The 23,809-nt window shown below is 44.4% G+C and overlaps 1 protein-coding gene across 3 annotated transcripts in view; it reads left to right on the top strand.

Annotated features, from left to right (window-relative positions):
* Nucleotides 1-23,809, top strand: part of LOC132821803 (fibroblast growth factor 12) — a 366,432-nt gene that overhangs the window by 184,341 nt on the left and 158,282 nt on the right. Inside the window, exon 1 of one of the 3 annotated variants that reach the window (XM_060834610.1) lies at nt 19,621-19,849. The exons of the other annotated variants lie outside the window; for them this stretch is intronic. Coding sequence (XP_060690593.1) covers nt 19,651-19,849 — 199 coding nt within the window. The 5' untranslated portion in view covers nt 19,621-19,650. Of the gene's footprint in view, nt 1-19,620; nt 19,850-23,809 lie in introns of those variants that run through there. 3 annotated transcript variants of the gene reach the window in all.

Raw genomic sequence — 23,809 nt, 5'->3', positions numbered from 1 at the left:
CACACAACACCAGGTTATAGTTCAACAGGTTTGATTGGAAGCACACTAGTGAACATAAGTATCACATCACGACAGTTGAGATTCTTCAGCTATCAGGGTTATCGCTTTAGTCGGTGTCACTGAGCTGAGAGAAGCTTTGAAATAATCTACCCCAGGGCTGAGCGGTGGCTCAGGCTCATCCATCTCCAAAGTGCCTGAAGACTGGGAAATAAGATCCAGAAATAGCTTAGCACGTTGGGAAATGATGGGTGAATCCACTTTGGGAAATGTGTATGCCCTCAGTGGAAGATTGCTTAAAGGAAGGTTGTTGGCAGCTTAATCTGCAGGACATTTCTAAAGGAAATTGTATTTTAAAAAATTGCAGGGATAATGGAGAAGGGCCAGGGAGGAGCTAGTAGCAGCATAATGGGCAGAATAATGACCTTTTCTGCTACATCACCTGAGAAGCATTGCATGAACAGACAGAGCCTGTTTTATATGGGGAGAACAGGGAAGTTAATATTGAATTTCTCTAATTAAAAAAATTAGCTAATTAGCTTTCGCAAATATCCGCAATAACAAATGGCATCAGCTATCAACACACTTCCCTGTGAATGCACATCTTGTGCTTGATGTTGCAAACAATGTTTTTCCCATCCTGTACACAAGGGGGAGGCAGAGGTCTTTATTTGTGAAATGTGTTTGCTTCACATTTGCAATACCAGTTTTGTAACTGCACTTGTGTTGATACACCGCAACGGGAATAGCTCTTAACCTGTTATGCTGCAGAATATTGTGTCACGTACTTCTAATGCATTGGAGTTGTTCCATTTTTAGTTACTCCCCCTCTGGTGACAGATCTTTCCCCAGCAGTACTGTGCCATAGCGAGATACAATGACAGACCTGTCCCCACCAGTACTGTACTCCAGTGTTAGACAGTGACAGACCTGTTCCCTGCACACCCCCGCCCCACAAAAGGTGCCTCAGTGTTCTACAATGACAGACCTGTCCCCCCCAGTACTGTATCCTAGTGTCATACAGTGACAGACCTGTCCCCACCATAAGTTACCCCAGTATTAAATCTCTCCCTCTTCAAATACATTCTTAAAAAAACTTACCTGTTTGAATAAGCTTTTACCAACTTCTCTTTACCTGTTTTTATTGGAAACATGGTTTAACTTAGATTTCCTCAGAGCCCTAACTAGCCACAGATTGTCCTAAGGGTGGTGTCTGCACTTACATGCACTGTGATGCTGCGCACTTGCAGTCTGGGACATGTCCTGGGTAGCTAATGGATTCTCATGCTCTTTCACTATTGTAAGATGAGAGTTCTAGTAATCCAGAGGTCCTGGGTTAAAATCTATGGGTACATGGATTCAATCTCCATGCTAGCAGCTGGTGGTATTTAAATTTGACTAATAAAACTTGGAACTGAATGCTGGTCTGAGTGTGTTGGTGACCATAAATCTGTTATCGATCATTGTAAAAGCCTATCTGTTTCACTAATATCCTTTAGGCTAAGTACTTGCCATCCTTGCCTGGTCTGGCCTATTCTTTAAAGTGTTGGCACCATCTGACCTGACTGAATGGCCTCCTTTCTGTGCTGTAGAATTCTACAATAGGGCTAATGCACTGCATGTGTTCCCGAATACTTTAGACATACTCGATATATATTTAAACAAAATGTAAGTGCTTTGGAGGCAGGTTTACTAGATTGATACCTGGAATGAGTGGCTTGCACTGAGAGAAAGTTAACCAAACTGGACTTGTTCCCACTGGAGTTTAAATGAGTGAGGGGTGACTCGATCGTGCAGTTCAGTCGCTATGTAACACTGGGGGACTTAATTTGAAGTGCATAAGGTCTGGAAGGTCTTAACAAAACGGATGTGGACAAGTTGTTTCTTTTTGTGGGTCAGTTCAGAACTAGGGGGCACTGTTTAAAAATTAGGGAATCACCCTTTTGGGACAGTGATGAGGAGAATTTTCTTCCCTCGGACTGTTGTGCGACTTAGGAACTCTTCCTCAGAAGATGGTGGAGGCGACATCATTAAGCATTTTCAAAGAAGAGGGTGGATAGGTTCTTGTTTGGAATCTGAGGTCAATGGGGCAGATGGGAATCTAGAATTCGAAACAAGTAGATGAACCATCAGCAGAGTTGAAGGACAGAATGGCCTGGCCTCCTTATTCTCCGATTTCATATTGAATCTCTGAAAGAAAAAGCCAGTAGCAAATAATTATGGGTTGAGAAATCCTGGAGGTGTTTCTGGGTTTGGTTCACTGATTTCCATGAACAGCTGAAAATAAATACTAGTTCTCACGACTCCAGAGGTAGCAGTAATTTGAGTCAGTACCTGGAATGGTATGAGTATTGTCATCACACATCAGAAAGAGGGAGACACACACACTGCAGAATCTCTGTAAATGTCAGTGCAGTCAGTTTATTCCTGCTTTTGTTTTTTCTGACTGCCTTTCTGGACCCTGTTTAATGGGATGTACTGGCCAATTCTTCAGCCTTTCCATTTGAGCCTTTTTTCTTGTTGCCACGGTCAAACTGAGGAATAGTGACAATGGAAAGACCTTGCATTGTTCTCATGCTTGATCATGCCTCGAAAACCTCCCGAGGTACACAACCCACTTTGGAGCCCAGTCACAGCCGTCACTTCTAGAATGCTGCATACAATCCTGGTCACCCTGCTATAGGAAGGATGTTATGAAACTAGAAAGGCTACTGAAAAACTTACCAGGATGTTGCCGGGACTGGGAGTGTTGAGTTGTAAGGAGAGGCTAGATAGGTTGGGACTTCTTCCCTGCAACATTGGAGGCTGAGGGTTGACCTGATTGAGGTTTATAAAATCATGGATAGGGCAAGTAGCCAGGGACCTTTTTTCAAGGTTATGGCAGTTCAAAACTAGAGGGATTAGGTTTACAGTGAGAGGGAAAAGATTTAAAAGGGACTTAAGGGGTAACTTCTTCACGCAGAGGGTAGTATATGTATGGAATGAGGAAGTGGTGGGGGCTGGTACAATTACAACATTTAAAAGATATTTGGACACGTACATGAATAGGAAGGGTTTAGAGGGATATGGGCCAAACAAGGCAAATGGGACTAGATCAATTTAGGAAACCTGGTCAGCATGGATGGGTTGGACCAAAGGGTCTGTTTTCATGCCGTGTGACTCTATGACTATGCATATCAGACACATGGTTGGCATAATCCACATGGTCATTGGACCCATTTATATTTTATACGGCAAAGGGTTTGATTCATTACGATTCCACACCTTGGGCATGAGTGGACTGCAGTGGTTCGAGAAGGAAGCCACCTGCTCCAGGACAACGTCTGACAGGCAATAAATGTTGGCCCAGCTAATGATGCCCACATCTTCTGAATGACTGAAAAAGGGAACGTATTTTGTCCTTTTGAAGTTTTAGATGGAGAACTATGTTCTAGTTTCCCTGTTGTGTCAGTAGTAGCATCAATCAGATGGAATAAATCGAGAACAGTACCTGACTGGGGAGACTACCTATAATCATCCCAACTTCAATATTTCTGAGAAATTAGCTTGTACGGCAAGCAGAACCACCCACAAAAAGGTTGCTGAGCTAGAATAATGAATTTTAATTAGGAGAGCTGCAGGTTGGAAAGGGAAAGTCGCAAGAATACAAATTGAATGTATCCTGGTTTTCTTGGAATGTAACTCAAAAAAGAGTATTGACTTTTTGATCATTTACTTTCATGTGTTCATTGCAGTAACCATCATTGAAGACCAAGGAGTGTAATTATTGACTGAATATTAACCCATACTTACAAAGATACAAATTAGGAACAAAAAGTGGACTATATGCCCTTCAGTCTCCTACTCATTCAATGAAATAATTGTGGATGTGCTTGTAATCTCAACTCAACTCAATTTAAAATTTGATATTGGTTTATTTTTCAAGTCAAAAAAGCTTCAATAATGTCTCTATTTTCAATAAAAAATACTCAGACACTTCAGCATCAAGATCTTACCTCGACTTAACGGTATCCATCAGATGGATTTCACTGTCATTTTTATCCTTTTGTTTAAAAAATCTGAAAGCTTTAGTTAAAAGGCTGGTTTTTAAATTTTCAGTTGTTAATTGTCACTGAACCAATCATTTTCAAGAAGGACAGAAAATCTCACCATAACTTTACCTTATATGTCACTCCTAGCTGTGACTACTGTTCATCCCTTAAGTCCTTTAGTCTCCTACTCACAGTAAGATAATTGTGGATGTGATTGTAATCTCAACTCTGTATTGCCACCTACTCCCTATAACCCTTCACAGCCTTAATTAACAAAAACCTATCATTTCACCATAAAAGATATTCAGAGACACTGCTTCCACTGCAGAGAGTTGCAAAGACTTGCAAGCTTCTGTGGGATAAAATTCCTCCTTATCACGGTCTTAAATGGGTAACCCTTTGTTTTTAAACAATGATCCTTAGTACTAGATTGTCTCACAAGAAGAACCATTGTTTCCTCCTGCACCCTGTCAAAATCCTGCAGGTTCTCAAATGTTTCAATCAAGTCACTTCTTCCTTTTTGAAATTCTAGCAGATACAAGGCTAGCTTGTCCAACCTTTCCTCATAAGACAACCTGGTCCACATATGCCTTCTCCGAACTACCCCCAACTGCTTTACATCCCTTCTTAAATAAAGTGACCAATATTATTCTTAAGATGTGGTCTGACCAATGCCCAGTCCAGGACTGTGACCATTGGCTGAATGTAGAAAGCTGATAATAGAACACAGAACAGTACAGGCCCTTCAGCCCTCGATGTTGTGCCGGCCCTTTATCCTACTCTAAGATCAGACTAACCAACATACCCTTCATTATACTAACTTCCATGTGCCTATGCAAGAGTCGCTTAAGTGGCCTGAATGTATCTAACTCTACTACCACTGCTGGCAGTGCATTCCACATATCCGCCACTCTCTGAGTAAAGAACCTACCTCTAACATCTCGCCTAAATCTTCTTCCAATCAACTTAAAATTATGCCCCCTCACGATAGGTATTTCCGCCCTGGGAAAAAGTCTCTGGCGATCCACTCTATCTATGCCTCTCAACATCTTGTACACCTCTATCAAGTCACCACTCATCCTTCTTCGCTCCAATGAAAAAAGCCTTAGCTTTCCATGCAAGCTGATCTCCGCCACCTCCATGATCCCCAAACACCAAACCAAGGATTGTTGGTAGGACTCCCCCCTAGACTGATGGAACCAAATTTCTTCTATTCAGTAAATGAAGTACATTGTATGAGTTAATGTTAAGCAGAGGTCTTGACGATCCATGAATTGTTTTAATTATAAAAATATGCTGAAGTGTTTTCAGTTCCAGAGGCTTTGGTAAACAAAAACAGAGATAAAGGTCATTGTCAGAATGAGAGGTAACATGATGGAAAAATAAATTTCATGCAGCAAGATGATAGGGTAAATCGACAAGGTCTTTTCCCGGAGTGGGAGAGTCCAAAATGAGAAGGCATAGGTGTAAGGTGAGAAGGGAAAGATTTAAAAGGGACCTTAGGGGCAACTTTTTTCACACACAGCGTGGTGGTGTGTATTGAGCTGCTAGAGGAAGTGGTATAGGCTGGTACAATTACAGCATTTAAAAGGCATCTGGATCGGTATTTGAATAGGAAAGGTTTAGAGGGATATGGGCCAAGTGCTGGCAAATAGGATGAGACTAGGTTAGGGTATCTGGTCGGCATGGATGAGTTGAACAAAAGGGCCTGTTTCTGTGCTGTGTATGTCTATGACTCTATGATATGATTTGGAATTCGCTACCTGAAAAGACACTGGAAGTGCAGGGAATACAGTGAATTGGAAAATGCTTTCAAAGAGACTTTATGAGTTGTGAACCAGTCATTCTGTGCTTCCTGAAAGCAAATGAAAGTACCTGGAGAAGGAAGATTGAGGAACAATAAGTCCTGACAAGCCAAAGGATCAACCCAATGAGCCCTTGGACAGGAGCCATAGAACTGCCTACCCAGTCTTTGCCTTCAGCCATGACACCCATGTATTTTCAGTGTGTGCCTGTATGTGCGTGTAGGGAGAGTTAACAAGAGGTTAGAGTTTTAATTGGTAGAGTTGCATATTATTAATCATTGATTACCAGTAGCTAGAATTGATTTATTTGAATAGTATTTCTCGTCAAGAACAGAAACCTGTTCCTTGTTTTCTGTTAACCTAGTTCAAAAAGACGGGTAAATTGGGAAATTTTGAGTACTTTTATATTTAGTTTTGTCACAGCTCTGAGAATAGTAGGTTATGATTTGCAGTGCACTAATCCAGGAAAGTGTAATAAGACATCGCATTGAACATTAAGAACATCAGAAGTGGGAATCAGAATCTGCAATTCAGCTTCTCAGGCCTGGTCTGCCATTTCATATGGACATGTTTGATATCATAGAATCCCTACAATATGGAAAACGACCATTCAGCCTGTCAAGTTCACACCGATCTTCCGAAGACCATCCCACTACAAACACACACCCCTGCCCTTTCCCTGTAACCCTGTATTTCTCACAGCTAATCCACCTAGCCTGCACATCCTTGGACACTATGGGGCAATTTAGCATGGTTAGTCCACCTAAAGTGCACATCTTTGGATTGTGGGAGGAAACCAGAGCACCCAGAAGAAGTCCGTGCAGGCACAGGGAAAAGTGTAAACTCCACATAGATAGTTGCCCGAGGCTAGAATTGAACCCAGGTTCCTGGTGCTGTGAGGTAGCAGTGCTAACCACTAAGCCATTGTGCCACCCATAAGTCACTTTGGCCTTAACTCTACTTTCCTGCTTGCTCCCCTGAAGCCTTCAACCTAATTAGAATTCTGTCAATCTCCTCCTTAAATTGACTAAATGTCTCATTTACAGGTCTCTGGGTTAGGAGAAAGTGAGGACTGCAGATGCTGGAGATCAGAGCTGAAAATGTGTTGCTGGAAAGGTGCAGCAGGTCAGGCAGCATCCAAGGAACAGGAGAATCGATGTTTTGGGCGTGAGCCCTTCTTCAGGAAATAATTTCCTGAAGAAGGGCTCATGCCCGAAACATCGATTCTCCTGCTCCTTGGATGCTGCCTGACCTGCTGCGCCTTTCCAGCAACACATTTTCAGGTCTCTGGGTTAGTAAATTCTATAGATTCATGCCCGTTTGGGAGAAATAATTTCCCTCTATAATCTCTAGTCCTTATCCTAAAATGATAACTTATTGCAGATTACCCACATGAATAAATATTTCTCCACATCCATTTTGTCTGACCCCTTTAACATCTCATGTACCTTAATTGGATCTCCTCTCATTCTTCTCATCTCCAGAAAGTATCAGCATAAACTGCTCCATCTGTCTTTGTAAGACAAACCCCTTATCAATTTTTGAGAAGATTTGTAGCTCAGGTTGACGATAAGTCTTTAAGTTAGCTCGCTGAGCTACTAAGGTTTATTTTCAGATGTTTCATCACTATGACTAGGTAACATCATCAGTGAGATTCTCTGGTGAAGCACTCCTGGTATGTCCCATCTCTCTATCTACAGGTCTTGGTTTCTTAAGGTGGGTGATGTCATTTCCTGTTCTTTCTTTTCAAGGGAAGGTGGATAGGATCTAAATCGATGTGTTTATTGATGAAGTTCTGGTTAGAATGCCATGCCTCTAAGAATTCTCATGCGTGTCTTTGTTTCACCTGTCCTAGGGTCCCCATCAAAGCAGAGTCCTCCTTTGTCTATATGTATAGAAACTAGTGATAGTGGGTTGAGACTTTTGGTAGCCAATTGGTGTTCATGTATCCTGGTGACAAGTTTCCTGCTAGTCTGTCCAATGTAGTGTTTTTTTACAGTCCTTGCATGGTATCTTCTAAATGACGTTAGTTTTGCTGATAATATCTAATGGATCTTTTAGGTTCATTAGTTGCTGTTGAAGTGTTTTGGTAGGTCTGTGGGCTACTATTATGCCAAGGGGCCTGAGCAGTCTGAAAGTCATTTCTGATATTTCTTTGATGTAAGGTAATGTAGCTCTGGTTCTCGGTTGCTTTATATCTGCTTGTTTGGGTTTGTTCCTGAGGAATCAGCAGATTGTGTATATTGGGTACCCATTTTTCTTGAAAACATTGTATAGATACTTTTCTTCTTTTTTTTAGTTCTTGGGTCCTGCAGAGTGACGTAGCTCATTGAAATAATGTCCTGGTGCAGCTCTGTGGGTTTGGGATAATTGCTTCTGACGTTAAGTATTTCTGTAGATGCTGGTTTGAAGTTCTCCATTAACTGTACGTTCAACTGTCACGTCTAGGAATGGGAGTCAGTTGTCGTTCTCCTCCTCTTTTGTGAATTTTATGCCTGTCAGAATATTGTTGATGGTGTTGTGTGTTTCCTCTAATTTGTTCCGTTTTGTGATGACAAAGGTGTCACCTATGTAGCAGACCCCAAGTTTGGGTTGGATAGATGAATCTCTGGAATGAATCTAATGAACTGACTCAATTACAACTACCTATTAAAATTGATTCTTTCGAGTGTGGATCATTTCTGCACAGTTCCTCATCAGGAAAAGTGCCTGTCAGAAGGTTTGTAGCCTTACAAACAGAATATCTAATCCTGACTCTGTCAAAGAGGGATTTTTTTTAGCCTTTTTCTGTCATTATGCCATAGTTAAGAGTGGGAAACATCAATTGAGATTTAATTGTTTTGCCTTGCAGAGTTTTGACCCCTTTCCCACCCCCCCCTCCACAGAAAGTAATGAGGATGATATTTTGATTACATCTCAAATATTAATCCTAGTAGGTTGGACACTATGCCTGCTCTGGGTGGTGCTGTTGTGATAACAGCAGCATCTCTGGGCAGGTTTTGCAGTCCCCACCACAGATAACCTCCAATTGAACAGAAAATTCAAGCCTGGGAATATGACAAGAGTTACTGCCCACACATTCTATCCTATATCTGTGTGCATTACAAACATACATTCCCCATCTGCTGTCTGTGAAAGACAATGAGGGAAAACCGAACTGGGAGTTTCCTCTTCGACCCACATAGGCAATTGAAACCAGTCCAGATGGTCACGTTGGCCTAGATTTACATAACAGGATATTTAACCCACTGTAAGAAATGATCTGCGGCTCGGGAGAATCAGCAGTCGCTCAAAGGAATTTAGTCGAACCACACGCACTGCAAGAGTTGTCAGGCTCTTCCTTGAGCCCATGGCTCAATTGTTAGTGAAACTAGAACAGCCAACCTAGTTTTGCCCTATCACAAGAAGCAAACTTGATTGTGTGTTTGTAATAAGTAGCCCAGATAAATGAAATCTGGTCTGTTCAATATTTTCTAAACCTCAAGCCAATCACCACCAAGTCGACACTTGTTTGAGATTATCTAGGTAAATGAGGTGTTTCGTATTAGAAATAAATTTTACTTTACTTCCTTTTCAAAGCCTCGTGCACATGTGGAGACCAGTGAGGAGACTGTCATTGTCATTGTTAGCAGCAACACGTATTGCTATCCATGGATCCTTATATTCCTAGATAGACACTGCTGACAAGCACTAGTTCAATGTCACTGTCTCTAGTGCCCTTTTTAGCTTGTCGTAGAGTTAAACAGCATGGAGACAGATCTTTCAGTCCAACTTGTCCATGTCCTAAATTAATCTGGTCCCACCTGCCAGTATTTGGCCCACATCCTTGTAAACCCTCCTTATTCATAAACCCATTCCAGATGTCTTCAAATGTTATCATTGTACCAGCCTCCAGCACTTCCTGTGGCAGCTCATCCCATACACGTACCACTCTCTGTGTGGAAAAACTCTGAGCATATTTTAATGGTCCTATGAGTTGTTGATGGTTTTCTGACTCCTTGCAAGATGGAAAACCTTTTCCATTTCTGGCCACACTTGTCTGTGATCCAACAGCCTTTTACTTTATTGTTCACTTGTGGGATGTGAACATCGCTGGATTGGCCAGCATTAATTGCCTATCCATAATTGCCCTTAAGATGGTGGGATACCATCTTGAAGCATTACCATCTCTGTAGTGTAGTTAAACTTAATTTAAAATTTTACTTAGTTTCTCTTTGTTTACTGGATGACTTATTGCGCGTGATATTGCACACTTCTAATTTTGAAAACACTTTTATGTATATTTTATTTGCCTTTGTACACAAAGTAGGCCACTCTTGCTTCCAATTTTTAGGGTTTCTTCTTTCGATTTTGGATATTTACACATTTTGACTTATCCATATAAACTTGTGATTTATCCACCAGTTTCCTCAGCATTGTGCAATTGATCTGTTCCAAAGTTTTCTGCCATTTTATTAAAGTTCCAGTCTTGCATTACCAGATATTTGACACTTTTTGTCCAATTGAAATGTTATAGTGTTGAGGTGATTATTTCCCAGATGATTTCTCACACGGAAGCCCATTACCATTTTTGCCCATTACCAATTTCATCATTAATAACTCAAGCTTCCTCTTTGATATGGTGGCCACAAAATTATTGCAGGTTGATGGGGGAGGGTGTCTTAACTGCAGGCCATCTTGGTCAAGATTTGCAGCACAGACTTCTATCTTTGGGAAGCTGTCTCATCCAGAAACACTGGCTGTCCTTCTGGCGTCTGCAGAGTTTGAAGGTGTCCCAGTTATTGTCACAGCCAAAAGTGACACTGATGCATTTCCTGTGATTTGTGTCTGAATTGTTATTGTCTAGACATATGCTTTGAGATGCTGATTTTACAGTGCTCACTCTCCCATTAGCTGAATGGGCAGGATTTGTAGTAGTCTATTTCAAAAAATTTTAACCATCACATCTAACAGCTGGATTCTGCCACTCTCAGTTTGTCACTCTTGCATAATGCATATTGTAGGATACTGCTACATTTTTCTCCCTTCATAGGATCACTCTGTATCTTGTTCATGAAAAACCTGAGCAATTTTGAGGGGTTCTGTTCTCTTCTACTTCTGTTCTCATTGTTTAATAGCTAATACTTCTACAGCAATCAGTTCGCAGGGCATTCACATCTTCGGCAAACCATTAACTACTGACTGGCAGATGGTAAATACCTGGATTCAACAAGTTGGAAACATGCATTTGGTTTTATCATCTCATCTCCCCTTCTTCCTCTATCAACCTCTGCTACAGAACTGAGCAAAATTGTTGCCTGGTAGCACTTGGAAACTAGCCCATTAATTACAGCGCCTCGGAGATTGGATTTCTTCCAGATTTATCTTTTCTGATTTAATCCTACATCACAACACTTGGATCTGTTTCCATGTGCAACTTGGAGAATTGAAACAAATGGAAATTCGCTTTAAATTTTAAAAGCATTTCCCAGAATGTATATGGGACACACATACAAGGCTCAACCATGTTAAGTATTTCCAACACTCCTATATCAGGTCAAGTATTGGAAACAAATCTTAAATTGTATCAGTAAGCTATATGCATTGAAAGGTTTCAGTTGACTCAGTTGTTAACAAAAGCTCCTTAATCGGATTAAATAGTACTCCTTTTCCTTTAGTGTTTGCAAGGAACTTGAGTTTTCCCAGAATAATAACCTTAACTATTTTAGCACTCATTCATTGTAACTGAATTAATTGAGGATGCTTTCAGGTTATAAGTACTGCACTCACCTTTCTTGATTAAAGGGCAACCTCATTGAGATATTTAATATGATTGAAAGATTTACTCGATAGAAAGGAACCATTTGCCCTGGTGGGAAGGGGTCCAGAACAAACGACACAGGTTTAACTTCAAGCCAGCATATTCAGGGATAAAGCCAAGAAACACACAAAGTGGAGTGAAAATCTGGAACTTTCTTCCCTGCTATGGTAATGAGTTGGTGGTGGCGTGTTGGTCAGTTGAAAGTTTCAAAGCCATGATTGATGGTCAAGGCTATTATGGAATACGGAGTAAAATCCGATAGATGAAATTGAGATCCAGAAAATCCATGATATAATGAAATGGTGATATAAACTCAGGATGCTGAAAGATTTCCTTCTGTGTTTAAACACTCAGGTGTCCTTTGAGAGAAAGCATACCGAGTCCACCAACACACTAGGGTTAGGTCCCTTTAGATATCATTGGCCATTGCAGGGACTAGGGTGTATCAACCTCTCTGATAATGATATTTTGATTTTATTTTGGTTACGTTTCTATTAACTGTAGGTAGATTTTGTTCCAGTACCCCACCCAGGGCAGTTTAATTTGTTTAAGTCTTTTTTTAAGGAGTGGAAATAAGGAACAGGTTCAGGCACTAGACCATGTGGGGAGTTGTTGTACCCACCTGCGTGCCCCTATTCTGTGGTTACATCTGCAATCTGGTGCCCTTGGAGAGGGCGAGAGAGAGAGAGCACGGTGCCCATCAGAACACTCCAGACCTTCTGCAACCAATGGGCACCATGAGTGTTGGGGTGCATCCTCATCCTGAACTGATATGTTATTTAGAAGCTTTTTATTTAAATAATGAGCTAATGGGGTTGTATTTTAAAATTAGTAGAAAGGAAAATTCATGGTAGTATTTTATCCCAATCACTAGCCACCACTGTTTGGTACCTTTACGTAGGACTGTGCCAATTATCAATTTATTGAAAAGGGTTAAGGAGATTTTTGCGAGAGCACTCAAGGTTTACCCTTGGATTAATAGGATGAGGTGACATTTCCTCATTGATCCTCCAGTTTGATAATTTGCACTCAATCTTTCCTCTTTCAGAATCTGCATTGTTAAGGAGCAGAAATGCTCCATTAAAATTTGAGCAGGTGCCATTAAATCTTCAAGCTTTCTTTGCTTAGTTTACATATTTTTCAAACATTTTAACATATTTTGCCTCATCAGTCTGTTCTGAGATGTTATGACATAGCTCTAGAGTAGGTGAGACTTGAACCCGAGTTTCTTGGTCCGGGGGTAGGGATACTGCTAGAAGAGCCCCTTCTTTGCTTAGTTTAAGGTTCCGTAAAATCTTGCCAGTCGAACTCAATTTAATGGTTCTTCCTGACATCTTGCAGTGTTTCTACAATAACAATATGGACTTTTATCCAGTCAAAAATATGTTTTCTAATATTAGGGAAAGGAACTAGACCTGATGAAGTCAAGCAGATTTCCAGGGAAAGCCTCTTGTGTATGTCTCTCTCATTGCTGAAGATGATAAAGTGATTGCAGTAAAATAAGTGGTGAAGCTTTCAAATGACAGACCAAATGGTTCCCTCTGGAGATGGAAACATACTGCCCTTATCTCATGTGGGTCTCAATGCAATGTCAGACCTACACCGTCATACTTGACTTCGAACTGCCTCTAGCGTGACCTGGTAAGATACCCATTTCATTCAAGGTGGTTAAAAACAATGACTGCAGACGCTGGAAACCAGATTCTGGATTAGTGGTGCTGGAAGAGCACAGCAGTTCAGGCAGCATTCAAAGTGCAGCGAAATCAACGTTTCGGGCAAAAGCCCTTCATCAGGAATAAAGGCAGAGAGCCCGAAGCGTGGAGAGATAAGCCAGAGGAGGGTGGGGGTGGGGAGAAAGTAGCATAGAGTACAATAGGTGAGTGGGGGAGGGCATGAAGGTGATAGGTCAGGGAGAAGAGGATGAAGTGGATAGGTGGAAAAGGAGATAGGCAGGTCGGACAAGTCCAGACAAGTCATGGGGACAGTGCTGAGCTGGAAGATTGGAACTAGGGTGCGGTGGGGGAAGGGGAAATGAGGAAACTGTTGAAGTCCACATTGATGCCCTGGGGTTGAAGTGTTCCAAGGCGGAAGATGAGGCGTTCTTCCTCCAGGTGTCTGGTGGTGAGGGAGTGGCAGTGAAGGAGGCCCAGGACCTTCATGTCCTTGGCAGAGTGGGAGGGGGAGTTGAAATGTTGGGCCATGGGGCAGTGTGGTTGATTGGTGCGGGTGTCCCGGAGATGTTCCATAAAGCGCTCTGCTAGGAGGCGCCCAGTCTCCCCAATGTAGAGGAGACCGCATCGGGAGCAACGGATACAATAAATGATATTAGTGGGTGTGCAGGTAAAACTTTGATGGATGTGGAAGGCTCCTTTAGGGCCTTGGATAGAGGTGAGGGAGGAGGTGTGGGCGCAGGTTTTACAGTTCCTACGGTGGCAGGGGAAGGTGCCAGGATAGGAGGGTGGGTTGTGGAGGGGCGTGGACCTGACCAGGTAGTCATGGAGGGAACGGTCTTTGTGGAAGATGGAAAGGGGTGGAGAGGGAAATATATCCCTGATGGTGGGGTCTTTTTGGAGGTGGCGGAAATGTTGGTGGATGATTTGGTTTTTGCAAAGGTTGGTAGGGTGGAAGGTGAGCGCCAGGGGCGTTCTCTCCTTGTTACAGTTGAAGGGGTGGGGTCTGAGGGCAGAGGTGCGGGATGTGAACGAGATGTGTTGGAGGACATCTTTAACCATGTGGGAAGGGAAATTGCCATCTCTAAAGAAGGAGGCCATCTGGTGTGATGAAGGGCTTTTGCCCGAAACATCGATTTCGCTGCTCCTTGGACAGATGCTGCCTGAACTGCTGTGCTCTTCCAGCACCACGAATCCAGAATCCATTTCATTCAAGCCAACAATCCAGGATGGACAATCAACAGTAAACCTGCTAATGCTGCCCACCTTCTGAGAATGATTTTTTAAAAATTAAAAAACCTAAGTGATTATCTATGCATGTGTGTGGGTGTCACTTTGACACGCAGATGGATTTGTAAACAACAATCCATGAGCGCTGAGTGCTTGTCTGAGTGCCTTTAAAAGTCTATTGTAGCAATTTTAAACTAAGCTGCTTGTCTCGAGCTGATGAGTTTGGGTGAAATTTGGGTTTTCCACCCTCAATTTTTCATTGTGTGTGGGGATTCACTTCAGAGGGTGTCTGAAACAGGTGTTCCTCCTGATCCAATGGTTTTCCTATCCAAGTGATCAGATCAAGCTTAGCCCCATCTGACTCCCAGGTTCAGGTATCAGGGATGTACTATGTATGACTAAGTGAATGTGTTTTAATTTTTGCTAGTAAATATCTAAGCGTACTTATTGTGAATGTCTTTGTGATTCTCTCTATGTAAAACTCTTTAGTGTATATCAGTGTATAGTGTGGGTCATAAATGCTAGTATGGACCTGCCAGACTAAATAGCCTGTTTCTGTACCATCAGATTCTGTGTTTCCAGCTGCATTTGTTTCTCTATCTGTAGCTGTGCTTCTTCCTGATTGTATGAGTTGTGATTGTTGTTGGCATTTGTTGCCTGTCCCTGGAATTGATTGGTTCTCCAGGCCATTTCAGAGAGGACTGCTAATTATCAATCACATTGCTATGTGTTTGAGTCACATGTAGGCAAGACTGGTTAAGGATGGCAGATTTCATTCCCTGAAGGACATTAGTGACAAGATGGGTTTTCAATGACAATCAATTGGTCACATAGTCACTTTTGCACCAAGATGGGATTTGAATGTATCCCCTCAAACAGTAGCCTGGGACTCTAGATTATTGGCTTGTAACAGTACTAGTACCCCACTGCCTTCCCTTAAGTGTGTGCCTGCCTGTGTATTCTCTGCAGTGTGTGTCACTGTGTATATAAGAAATAGGAGGAGAAGACCATACTATATGTCAAGTCTGGTCTGCTATTCAAGATTAAGATCATGCTGGTGTGCTGCCTCCATTCCACTTTGCTTGTTTCCCTATAACTCCAATCCCTGACAGACCAAATCCCTATCTCCAATCCTAAGTATTCTCAATGACAAAGGTTTCACAGTCCTCAATTCCAAAGACTCTAAACCCTATCAGTGAGGTCTCTATATAGGAATAGGAGTAGACCATCTAGCCCATTCTCGATCATGGCTGATTGTCTCCTTGATGTCATTCTCCTGCACTATATCCTCTCAATGTCCATAGTCTCCAGAAATCTATTATTTTCTGTCCTAAACACACTCTGTGATTGTGCTCCCATAGCCCTCTGGGATAGGAATTTCCAAAGGCTCCCCACTTTCTGAGGGAAGAAATCCCCATTTAGCTCACTCTGTCTCTTACCTGAGATTGTGCTCCTCGTTCTAGAGTTGTCAGCTAGGGAAAACATCCTATCTCTGTCCACCCTGTCAGAAATTTGTAAGGTTCAATCAGATCAGCTCATTATGCAAAGCTTTGGAGAATGCAGACCTCCTCATAAAATATTACCACAATCCCAAGGATTAATCTGGTAAGCCTCTGCTGTACTCTGTCTATAGCAGGTATATCCTTCCTTAGAGAAGGCAAAGTATACAATACTCCATACAATAGCAGCAAGACATCTTTTTGATTTCAGTACTCAAATCTCCTTGTGATGAGAGCCAATTTATCTCCCAAACTGCTTGCTGACTTGCATGCTGGCTTTCAGTGCTTTAGGTAAAAAGTGAGGTCTGCAGATGCTGGAGTATCAGAGCTGAAAATGTGTTGCTGGTTAAAGCGCAGCAGGTCAGGCAGCATCCAAGGAACAGGAAATTCGACGTTTCGGGCCAGAGCCCTTCATCAGGAGTGAGGAGAGTGTGCCAGGCAGGCTAAGATAAAAGGTAGGGAGGAGGGACTTGGGGGAGGGGTGATGGAGATGTGATAGGTGGAAGGAGGTCAAGGTGAGGGTGATAGGCCGGAATGGGGTGGGGACGGAGAGGTCAGGAAGAAGATTGCAGGTTGGGGGGGGCGGTGCTGAATTCGAGGGAATCGACTGAGACAAGGTCGGGGGAGGGGAAATGAGGAAACTGGAGAAATCTGAGTTCATCTCTTGTGGTTGGAGGGTTCCCAGGCGGAAGATGAGGCGCTCTTCCTCCAACCGTCGTGTTGTTATGTTCTGCCGATGGGGGAGTCCAAGGATCTGCATGTCCTCGGTGGAGTGGGAGGGAGAGTTAAAGCGTTGAGCCACGGGGTGGTTGGGTTGGTTGGTCCGGGCATCCCAGAGGTGTTCCCTGAAGCGTTCTGCAAGTAGGCGGCCCATCTCCCCAATATAGAGGAGGCCACATCGGGTGCAGCGGATGCAATAGATGATGTGTGTGGAGGTGCAGGTGAATTTGTGGCGGATATGGAAGGATCCCTTGGGGCCTTGGAGAGAAGTAAGGGAGGAGGTGTGGGCGCAAGCTTTACACTTCCTGCGGTTGCAGGGGAAGGTGCCGGGAGTGGAGGTTGTGTTGGTGGGGGGTGTGGACCTGACGAGGGAGTCACGAAGGGAGTGGTCTTTGCGGAACGCTGATAGGGGAGGGGAGGGAAATATATCCCTGGTGGTGGGGTCCGTTTGGAGGTGGCGGAAATGACGGCAGATGATACGCTGTATATGGAGGTTGGTGGGGTGGTAGGTGAGAACCAGTGGGGTTCTGTCTTGGTGGTGGTTGGAGGGGCGGGGCTCAAGGGCGGCGGAGCGGGAAGTGGAGGAGATGCGGTGGAGGGCATCGTCGACCACGTCTGGGGGGAATCTGCGGTCCTTGAAGAAGGAGGCCATCTGGGCTGTACGGTATTGGAACTGGTCCTCCTGGGAGCAGATGCGGCGGAGACGAAGGAATTGGGAATATGGGATGGCGTTTTTACAGAGGGAAGGGTGGGAGGAGGTGTAGTCCAGGTAGCTGTGGGAGTCAGTAGGTTTATAGTAGATGTCTGTGTTGAGTCGGTCGCCCGAGCTAGGAAGGGGAGGGAGGAGTCTGAGACAGTCCAGGTGAATTTAAGGTCGGGATGGAAGGTGTTGGTAAAGTTGATGAACTGTTCAACCTCCTCGTGGGAGCACGAGGCAGCGCCGATACAGTCATCGATGGCTCAACACTTTAACTCTCCCTCCCACTCCACCGAGGACATGCAGGTCCTTGGACTCCTCCATCGGCAGAACATAACAACACGACAGTTGGAGGAAGAGCGCCTCATTTTCCGCCTGGGAACCCTCCAACCACAAGGGATGAACTCAGATTTCTCCAGTTTCCTCATTTCCCCTCCCCCCACCTTGTCTCAGTCGATTCCCTCGAATTCAGCACCGCCCTCCTAACCTGCAATCCTCTTCCTGACCTCTCCGCCCCCACCCCACTCCGGCCTATCACCCTCACCTTGACCTCCTTCCACCTATCACATCTCCATTGCCCCTCCCCCAAGTCCCTCCTCCCTACCTTTTATCTTAGCCTGCTTGGCACACTCTCCTCATTCCTGATGAAGGGCTCTGGCCAGAAACGTTGAATTTCCTGTTCCTTGGATGCTGCCTGACCTGCTGCGCTTTAACCAGCAACACATTTTTAGTGCTTTAGGACCAAGGACACCCAGATCCCTTTGGACCTGCACTTCACAATGGTCCAGCATTTCAGAAACAATCTCATTTTCTGTTTTATTTTACCGAGTACATAACGACATATTCATTCAAATGATACTCCATTTACCATGTCCTACTCTATTCACTTCAGTCTGTCAAAGTGCTATTGAAGTCTCCTGCACCCTCTACACAACCTACATTCCTACTTTGTTCTGTCTCATCGACATATTAAGTTGGCCTCCACGTGTATCCATGAAGCCTGTGTGTATGTGTGTGTGTGCAGTGTGTACAGTGTATAGTCTGTATCTGTTTGCATGTTTTTGTGTGTATAGTACATATCTTTGTGTGCATCGTGTTTCTGTGCACACCTGTACGTCTGTGTCCACTCTATTTTATGTGTGTCTCTGTGTCCACTCTATATTGTGTGTGTTTCTGTGAACACTGAGGTTTATTTGAAGGATAGATCCGAATAGTCCAGGAGCATGTGCTCGCAGCCGCAGTTCCTCTCCCTTCCTCTTGGCACTACTTCGATCTCCAAGCTTCATCCAAATCTCACTCACGTACAATTGCGTAGCAGTTTGGAAGAAGCTGCACAAGCGGCAGGAGGCTCGGAGAGTGACCCAGTCCTGCACCTTTCCTGCTCCGGGGATTGAGAAAGCCGGGGCTCCATGTGGAGCAGCTTCGGGACATATCCAGGGAGCTGGTGCCAAGTTGGAAACTGCCCTATGCTCCCTGACGGGTCGTCTTGCCTTTGGGAGACAGGGGACTCTCGGTAGAGGCTGCCCGTGTTGCTGAGCCCGGGAGGACGAGAAGTTCCAGCCCCGTGAGCAGGAGCTGGAGGAGAGTGGGCCAGTGGGAGGGTGTTCCGGGAGAGATGGTCTGGATAAGGAATGCTTGGGAGACTGTGCGAAACGGTGTGCAAGCAGCGTGCTCCCCAGCCCAGCGCTGTCTAAAGCCGGACTGCTAGAAGCCGAGAACACAGGAAAGGAGCCTGCACTTGCCTTTTTTACTGGAATTAACAGCGGCATTCACCCCCTGGACTTGTTCAGAGAGAAAGGGAAGACTTTTTTTCCGACTTGTCTTCAAAGGGGAGTCTGTGTGAAGCAGCGTTGCAACCTCCGAGCTTCGAACAGGAGCATCTAAAAGCTGGGATCTTCCTGTTCATCAGTGTCTGGGGATCGGGATGTTCCTGGTCCCTGGTCCTCGGTGGGAGGGAGGGAGGGAGTTCCATGATGTTTTGACTCGATCCCTGATGTTTTGACTCGATCCCTGATGTTTTGACTGGACCCCCTACTCCCAGTTTTGTTTCTCTTTAAAGAGGGCAGTTTGCCTTCTCCATGTATTTTTGTTAATCTGCACTCCTGACCCGGGTTTGATTTTGATACCCTCACCACCCCCCCCCCCCCCCCCCCACCCCATCTCTCTGTGTGTCTGGTGAATGCTGCCCCTCAGGCTGGGATATGGCAGCGGCTCTTGCCAGCTCCCTGATCCGGCAGAAGCGGCAGGCGAGAGAGAACAACGCCGACCGAGTGTCAGCCACCAAGCGCAGGAGCAGCCCCAACAAAGCCAAGAAATCCCTGTGTGAGAGACACGGCCTCGGGGTCTTCTCCAAAGTCAGGTTCTGTAGCGGCAAAAAGAGACCAGTCAGGAAGAGAGCAGGTCAGTGTTAACTCTTCCCCTGCCGCTTGTCCACAGTTCTCTCCAGTTCCCCGCATGTTTCCAGTTTAAACCCTTGGAAGACTTTTTGGAGAATATACTTCAAAGTGCATGTACTGGTCTCAAACTGGTTAATGCTGTGTGTGTGTGTGGGGGGGGGGGGGGGGGGGGGGGGGCGATTGGGGCGAGGTGGGGTGGGGGTGCTGAAAGTGTGACATTGTAAACACAGGAAGCCGGATAGAGCGTGCACACCTGTGAGCTTCCAGGTTCAAAACCTTTCTTTCTCATTTCCTTCCCCTTTCATACACTTGCACTCTCTCTCAACGAGCATACACACTCAGTCTCTCCATTTCCCTCATTCTCCCTTCTCTCTCGAACACCACTTTCACATACTTTCTTTCTCATGTTCCTGCTACCCCCACCTCTCTCCCCTTCCCTCCCCCCATCCGTCCCCCCAAGCCTCCCCCCCATCCGTCCCCCCATCCTTCCCCAACCCTCCCTACCGATCCTTCTCCCCATCCTTCCCCATCCCTCCCCCACATCCTTCCCCATCCCTCATCCCATCCTTCCCCATCCCTCCCCTCCCTCCTCCCTCCTCCCTCCTTCCCCCTCCCCCTTTTTCCACTTCCCTCCATTTCCTCTACTACCACCCCACCTTCCCCCAATCCTTTCCCCCTTCCCTTTCTCTCTCCTCCCACTTTCTCTTCCCTTCCCTCTCTTTCTTTCTTTCTTTCTGTCTCCCCTCCCTTTATCTTTTCCCACTTCTTTCTCCTCTTCTCCTTTCTCTTTCTCATTGCCCTCCCTCCTCTTCTGTACCTCGCTATATTTGTCACTTATCCCACCACTGTTTCCCCTCGTTCTCGCACTGTCTCTCATGTATGGACTCATTTTCTTTTTCTCTCTCTATCCCCCCTTTCTCTTCTCTCTCTCTCTCTCCCGCCCCATTCACTCCCACAGTGTCAGGCAGAATCCACTGTGTGCAATGCCTCTGCTCCCACTATCTCTGCTGCAATGGAATTGAGACTGAATCACATTCACCAGGAATATACAGTAACCAGCAAAGGTCTCGCACCTTGCGCCAGCGTTTGCATTGTGTGCTGTACCGGGCTCACATCTGGCCCAGTTATGCCTTTGTCTATGTTTAACATGGCTTTGGAACCTTATTTTACATTATTCAGTTGCCCTGTGTGCTAGTATTCAGGGTGCACCTTGCACATTTAATTTGTGTGGATCATGCTTCTGAGGGTATTCATTGCATAAATTTAATTTAGTGGAGAGGAGATAGATGGGAACTGCAGGATGGAAGAACTTGTAATGATATCTTGTACAATCACTAGGTGATAATTGATTGTTGGGAGGGTACGTATTGCGTGTCATGTGTTGGGTGACAGTTGCTTGCGATCACTGACTTGTCACGCTTCATTTGTAAAGCAATCCTTTTGTTTGCATACTTCTGTACAGAAGTTTAAACTTGGTACAGGTTGGTGAATTGTGCATGATCACTTGGTGTCTGTGCGTGTGTATATGTCTCTGTGTGTCTCTATCTCTATCTGCTGTATGTTTGTCTGTTTCTATGAATGCCCCTGTGTATGTCTCTGTGTACACCTGTATGTGTCTGTCACTCTGTGTGTCTATCTCTATGTGTTTGTATCTCTGTCTGTTTTGTGTGTGTGTGTGTTGTGTGTCTGTCTGCCTGCCTTTGTGTGTCCATGCGTATGCCACGATAGGTATCTCATTCAAACTAATACGAGATGGCCCTGTTAATTATCTAGTTGTGCAGAGGGACGTGCATTTAGCTGCATCCATCCGAACCCCTCCACATTCTGCAACCCCAACTCTCCTACCTTAAACCCAATGCCCAAGCTTTCCATCGTTTGGGATTTGATTCCATTTCCTTTTTGAAGATGTTAATTGAATGCCAGGGTTTCTGGTCACCTTTCTGTTATTACAGAAACAAAACATGGGAACTTGAAGTAAAATCCAAAAATCATGTACTCTGGCCCTGTTAATATCGGTTGAGAGAGAGAGAGGCAACATTCCAGGCCAGTGAGCATTCATGCAGATATGATTCCCGTATTGGTGGAAGATCATCGATCTAAAATGTTAATTAACTGTCTCTCATTGTCCACAGAGGTGACTTATTCCTCATACTGCTTCCTGCTTTCACATCCGGGAGCGGGATAGTGCACTTCCCTGGGTAAACTCAACTTCAGCAGGCAGACTGCGGAAACGAAAATCGCAGTCAGGTTCTGTGGTCAAGAAAAGTTAATCCTAACAATGTAAACACAGCAATTAAGGTAGGATGCAAGAGACATGGTGCCCCTACAACAGCTGTAGTTAACTTTAATGGAAGAATACTTTGTATGCCCAAATGCTTCATTGTGTAAAGTTGTTCTGATTTTGAGTTGGATCCATTGTCCAGCTGTCACAGACCAATTTCCCCCGACCCCATGGTGTCGACTTTGCTATCCCTGGGCATGTGCTACAGGGTCCTGATGTTCCCCCCACCCCATGTGCTAGCTGCCAGTTTTGACTTGATGATTTCATGGATGTTGCTATTTAGGTCAGGAGGCCCAACTAACAACAAATTGCATTTGTACAGCATCTTTAATGCATCAAAATATCCGAGTATGCTTTTCAGGTGCATAATCAAACAAAAGTTGACATTGAGCCCCATAAGGTTTTCTTATGTCAAGTGTGTAAAAGCTCCATCGGAGAGTGAGGGCTGGAGTGCTGCCATCCGAAAGGAGGAGAGGGAATTCCAGAAAGGTAAATAATGTTGAGCAAGAAGTCGGAGCTTGAGGGACACTGGGATCTTGGAGGGTAAAGAGTTGGAACAAGTTACAGAGATAGGGAGGGATTTGAAAGCAAGAGTGGGAGCTTAAACAAAACAGAAAATGCTGCAGAAACTCAGCAGACCTGGAAGTATCTGTGGAGAGGGAAGAACAGTTAACGTTTTGAGTCGAGTATGACTCTTTGGAACCCATGTTCATTGTGTGACGGAGCCATGTAGGTCAGTGAGCATGTTTGGGAGTGTGGTGACGGGGGAGAGAGGGCGGGGTATTGTGCGCTCGGATACAAGCAAAGTGTGTTCACTGAACTGAAGATTCTGGAGGATAGAAGATGGAAGGCCAGTCAGGAGAACATTTGAATACTTGAGATTGGAGGAGGAAGTCTAAGATGGTCGCCATGGTACAATAGGCAGGAATATTCAAAAAGGCAGATGGATAAAGGGGAAATGTCTTACAGGATACACAATACTCACTGCTGTATTCAGCCATCAACGGCAGCTGTATCTGACCTGTAAAAGAGAGAGGTGCGCACTGGATCTCAGCATAAAAATATCCAATGAGACATCACCCAAGAAATGCCATTGAAACATGTAAGTGTTTAATATATTTCTAACTGAGGGCTTTTGGTGGCTACTGGTTGTGTAAATTATGGACTTTACAGACATGTTTAGACACAATAGTGAAGGCACTTGCTTCCCATCATTGCAGGATGCCCAAAGGTTCCTTACATTACTACTTGCATGTCATTGCTATAATGTAAGAACTGTGGAATCCAGTGTGGGCATGGCAAGATCCCACAAACTGCATTGATGTAATTGATCAAATTATATTTTCAACAACTGTTTAAACGAGGGTTAAGTATTAGTCAGGAGAATGTAGAGCACATCACTGCTCTGTCATGCACAGTGTCGCCAGATCATCCTCCTCCATCAAGAAACAAAAGGCACATCATCTTTGTGGTACTTTGTTGCTGCTAATATTCTGGTGCAAACCAGCTTCATATAGGAGAGGAGGACAGTCACCAAAATTGACTTGACTCTTTCTTCCCTCTTGTTTTATGCTTGCTTCTCCCTTAATATTAACCTGAATTTGAATATCCTGCTTTTTACTAAATCCTTATATGTGGCTGCCCCAAGCACAGTTGGTGTTGTCCATACCAGGAGCCAGAACT

The sequence above is a fragment of the Hemiscyllium ocellatum genome, chromosome 13 (assembly GCF_020745735.1).
Source record: "Hemiscyllium ocellatum isolate sHemOce1 chromosome 13, sHemOce1.pat.X.cur, whole genome shotgun sequence".
In the NCBI taxonomy this organism is placed as follows: domain Eukaryota; kingdom Metazoa; phylum Chordata; class Chondrichthyes; order Orectolobiformes; family Hemiscylliidae; genus Hemiscyllium; species Hemiscyllium ocellatum.
This window is presented reverse-complemented; position numbering and strand designations above follow the sequence as displayed.